Raw genomic sequence first — 5300 nt, forward strand, 5'->3', positions numbered from 1 at the left:
CCCATTCCCCACGAAACTAAACACGTGTGTACAACAGGCAACCAAGTTCCATATCTCAAAATTTCAGAATTTTTTGAATTTTCCTAATATGTTTTTAGTGCTATTTTCATATAGGGGTGCGTGGCACATGAGAGCCACAGATCCTCATCTGGGATATGTACCGCTATATTAGTCTGCGAGGTATTTTTCTATATCTTAAAGATCCCTGACAAAGAATAAATGCTTCTACATGTGAACGGTTGGACACTTGGACTGGACATCTGACAATGCCTCACATGCATGTAAATTTTAAGAGCCCTACTTTTTAATCATCAATGCCTCACATGCATGTAAATTTTGAAAGCCCTACTTTTTTAATCATATAAACACATCTAATAAATGCGTCTACATGTGAACACATCTTTGTGTGGTCAATGATTTTGGCGAATCATATAAACGCATCTAAGGTTTAGTTGGACGCTTCACAGCTTGTGGAGTACCAAGTTCCTAGGAAATTTCTTTACAACGCTGCTAGACACACGACACTTCATGCACGACATCTGCATGATTCTACACATCCAGCCATCAAATTATTGAATGAAGTGCAGTACGGCCATCCGATCATCAATCGTGCATGAATCGTCCATGGAGCGCAGTAGCTTCGATTTCTTTCAATACTAATTCCAAGAAAATTATGTAGGTAAATCCAAGAGATTGTTAACACATTTCATATTGTTTTTTATCTTAAGTGAAAAAATGAGAACGTCATGGTAATAGTTCTAGAAACTTCTTCAGAATAATCTTAGTTTGTTTTTAAATCTATGGAATTATTTTTCTTCTAAAAAGATGAGAATTCAATAATAAAATTCTAAGAAAGTGCAATTAATCGTCAAAATCAAGACAAATGTATCCCTACATGCCATTGGTGGAAGAGACAGTTTCTATCTTTACATTTTTACAGTGCTTCATCCTGGTTCTTTTTATTAAATGGACATGTACCAAAAGTCTTTGCCATTCATTGCTCCGTTGAAATCTTTGCTACATGTTTGTCAGACACGGTACTACACCTCAAATTGAATGAGCATGGATAGCATTTACTGTTGCCATATACTCAAGCACGCTGTATTGCGCTCTCGCAGCCAATTAAGGGGGTGTTTGGTTCAGGTACTTTTTAGTCCCAGAGACTAGAAAAAGACCCTAAAAAGTCCCTAGGAACCAAACGGGAGGGACTTTTTCTACAGGGACTAGAAAAAGACTCTACTAGAGAGTCTTTTTTGATTAGTCCCTGGGACTAAAAAAGTCCTAGGACTTCTGAACCAAACACCCCCTAAACTAAAACCTGCAGCGATCCCCAAACGAATAACGAATGGCTTTGATTCAAGGGGTGTGCGTCGTCGTGTGCTCCTCGTCCACGTCCATTTGTCCACTCATTTCAGTCTATCTATATTCCATATATCCGAAAACATCTTATATTTGTGTGGAGGTAGGTAGTACTCCCTTCGTTCTTAAATAAAAGTCTTTTTTAGAGATTTTAATATTGACTATATACAGATAAAATAAGTGAATATACAATCTAAAATACGTTTATATATACATTCATATTGAAATCTCTAAAAAAACTTATATTTAGAAACGGAGGGAGTAGTTAGTACTGCCTTTGTGTTACTCGTGCTCACTCAACTTGCATGATGCGCTCACATGAGTCATCGAACTCTAAAATTGCTCGTTAAATCCACTCGACTCATTGACGAGCTCCAGAATGGTTCAGAACATGCCACACATGCTCTTTTTGTAGACGTGGTCATCCTTATGGAGGAGAAACTATGAGGATCCATGCTCACTAGCAGGACATTGATATGTGGGGTAAACATGACAACATTCCGATTTCTCACTAGGATGGCGTGTTTTGGACCATATGATTTATGTTTGCAAAGTTTAGTTGGTCAGGTGGGCATTTTCACAGTTGGGTGACTAAAGTTCACGCATCATGCAAGTTGAATGAGGAATTTTACTCTAGATGAAGATATTTGTCGGATTATTTATTTACCCATATTAATCTCATAAATCAGGACATATATGCAATTAACAAGGCCTTAATCACACACGAGCACAATCACCATCACAAGCACCAATTACACATTGATCAACCTCAATTTTCCGTTGGAACATTATACGGCGTCGCTACTAGGTGAAGTTGGTTCCTTCTCCTTGTTGTAAAGCCGACGATCATGTCCATATCAAGCTCATCCGGCTTAATTCCGTCGGGGAGGCTCCAGTCAAAGTAGTACAGAAGTCGTGCAAGGAGAAGCTCCAACACAGCTAGCCCAAAGGTACCGCCGGGGCACATCCTCCTTCCGCTCCCGAAAGGTATGTACGTGAACTGTGTGCCGTTGTAGTCCACTGTGGTGTCCTCGAACCTCTCCGGCCTGAACTCCTCCGCGTCATTCCAATTCTCAGGGCTCCTTGCTATCGCCCATGCGTTAACCATTATCCTAGAGCCCTCCGAGACCTCGAATCCACCGATGTTGCACGTCTCCTGACAGACACGGGGGAGCAGAAGCGGCACCACCGGGTGCAGCCGCATGCCCTCCTTGATCACCATCTTCGTGTATTTCAGCTTGTCCATTTGGCCCTCGTGATCTTCTGGACTCTTGTTGTCCAATGTTTGCCGCACCTCTGCCTGCGTCTTGGCCATCACCTCTGGGTTTCTCATGAGCTCCGACATGATCCACTCAACCGTTGACGACGTTGTTTCCGTCCCTGCCGTGAACAAGTCCTATTTGACAAGCATTGGGAGTTAATTCGAGTAATGATATCAATTTTAATTAGCACAATAGCTATATGTAAAATTGACTGAATTTGCAATTTGGATAAGTCGATTTTGTAGGAGGAGGAACGTTTGAAGGAGGAAGAATACTGAAAGAAAAAGAAAGAAGAATGGCCACTGGATCTTAATCTAACGGCCCGAAAAATCAACTTACCTAAAATAAATATTCAGACGACTTGCACAAGTTTAGATATTGCACAGCGATAGTTCTAACTCTGTGAGAAACAATTCGGAAAGCAGGCCAGCCTTTCAGCACTTACCACTATGATTGCCTTGATGTTTGTGGTGCCGATGGGGAACTCAAGCTCGCCATCCTCCTTGATTCTAAGCATGACGCTGAGAAGGTCGTCATCTCCGGCCGTAGTCGTCTTCTTCTTTTCCTCTCGCCGCGCCTCGCACCCAGCGATGATCCTGTCAAAGACGTCGTCGAGCTGCCCGCGCGCCCGCCAGAGCCGGCGTTGCAGCCCAGTGACGACGTCCACGAACCGCAGGGACGGGAAGAGGTCCCCGATGCAGAGCCCGCCGCTGGTGTCGAGCACCACCTGCATCGTGGACAAGAACCGCTCTTGGAGCTCGGCGTCGCATCCGTGCCCGAACGTCGCCTTTGCGGTGATCGTGTTCGTGCACGACACGAGCAGCTTCCCGAGATTGACCGGTTCGCCGCTTCCGCCGGCGGCGGCGGCGCGGATCTTACTGACGAGGGACAGGGTCTCGCTGTCCCTGATGGGCGCGAACTGCCTCACCTTCCGTGCGCTCAGGAGCTCCACCACGCAGAGCCTTCGCAGCGTCCTCCAGTAGGCGCCGTATGGCGCGAAGGCGATGTCGGTGTTTCCATAGCCCACGATCTCCGTGGCCAGGAGGCTCGGCCGCGACGCGAAGTTGAGGTTGTTGTCCCGGAGCACCTCCTGAGCCGCCGCCGGCGAGGAGATCACGACGGTGTCGACCTGGCCCAGCCGCAGGTACATCACCGGGCCGTGCTTCCTGGCCAAGTCCCGGAGAGCGACCTGCGGCGTCGCCGTCAGGAGGTGGAGGAGGCTTCCGATGAAGGGGAGACGCCGTGGGCCGGGAGGCTGCCTCTTCCTTGAACTTGGTGCTGGTTTGCGGCCAAGCAAGGATAAGAGAACGATCAGTGAGACGAGGGAGAGGAAGAGGAGGGTGGCTGCGCTTAGCTCCATGGAATTTGATTGCGATGAGCAGCAAGCAAGAACGGTTGCTTGTTGCTTGGATGTGTGTGGTCAACACAACAGATGCTCAATTGATCATGGTCCTTTTTTATAGGAAACTATCTTTACTGTCCCACGAGGCACGCCCCATCCCGTCCACCCCAACCATCACCAACCACCGCACGCCACCATGCCACCTCTCCTCCCAAATGAGAGGATGTGCCCATGGGCATAAATAATGGATCCCAACTGTCATGACAGTTTCCTTCTTTTAAGGTTTCTTGGGGGTTTTTGTGAAAACTAAGATCCCAACTGTCATGACAGTTTTGTCTCTGCTCTCTATATGTATTCAAAAAAGGCTATAATTTAGCATTACATATAGAGAGCAGAGACAAAACTAAATACTTATTCCTTAATATTTTTAAAATTCTCTTACAAATTCAGAAATCTTGGGTGCATCTTCATTATTGTTGTACTTGAGTAAAAAATTGCTCCTTGTCTCCGAACCATCACATAGGATTATAAGTATTATCATTGAGTAAGCAATGGTAAGTACGAAAAAGTAAGCATTGCATTGTTTGGTCTAGATTCGTATCCATCATCCATTAGGCAGACACCTTTCCATACTATTCTATTAGCGTGTCATGGTAATATTTTGCACAAGATAGTGTTTCTTTACTGTGATAATTGTGTTTTTAGTGGTATCTTTCAACATGAGGTTTTAACTCACATAGAGGTGCAAGCGGCATCCCGCTTCACCCCGCGAAACTATCAATTAGCTCATCAATGCTACAGATTAACGCTAAATTTGTTGTGCCATTATCCACCAACTCACGCCACTTGCATCCCTAAGTGACACGGTACACCACGCATGAATTTTTCCATGCAGATTTTGTAGCTTGCATGAACTTAGATGCCATCATCCCAACATAAAAACCTAGGCCCTTGTCTTCCCTTTTTTTCTCAGTGGAGCACTGTTATGCACACGATGGATTCATGTGCGATCAACAGACAACGGGTGACATATCCATTGGATTGCCTCATTCTATCAACTTGTGTGGCTTCAAATCATGTGGTCTGCAGTTCGTGCGTGCACATATCGTGTCACATCACTTTCGTTCTCAGTGTGGTGTTCAGGAGCTGAGTTTGTCTGGATAACATAAAATATTGTTAGGGTATTCCCAAAGGAGAGGTTTGCTTGTAAAAGAAGGTTGCTTAAATAATTGAACATAGCTCTAACAAAGAAAGGAAAAAGGATAACAAAAACATTTGATAAAGGAATATCACTCATCAGACAGGGTAATAACATTTTAAAATTAAACGCAATAAAG

At 44.6% G+C, this 5300-nt stretch overlaps 1 protein-coding gene across 1 annotated transcript; it reads right to left on the reverse strand.

Annotated features, from left to right (window-relative positions):
• Positions 1–1993: 1993 nt before the first annotated feature.
• On the reverse strand, positions 1994–4155 carry LOC123054377 (cytochrome P450 99A2). The gene is made up of 2 exons (XM_044478143.1): positions 3067–4155; positions 1994–2755 (listed from the first exon to the last, which is right to left on the reverse strand). The coding sequence occupies exons 1-2, from the start codon at positions 3979–3981 to the stop codon at positions 2129–2131; spliced, it is 1542 nt and encodes a 513-aa protein (XP_044334078.1). The 5' UTR covers positions 3982–4155; the 3' UTR covers positions 1994–2128.
• Between the last annotated feature and the right edge of the window lie 1145 nt (positions 4156–5300).

This window comes from Triticum aestivum, chromosome 2D (genome assembly GCF_018294505.1).
Source record: "Triticum aestivum cultivar Chinese Spring chromosome 2D, IWGSC CS RefSeq v2.1, whole genome shotgun sequence".
NCBI lineage: Eukaryota > Viridiplantae > Streptophyta > Magnoliopsida > Poales > Poaceae > Triticum > Triticum aestivum.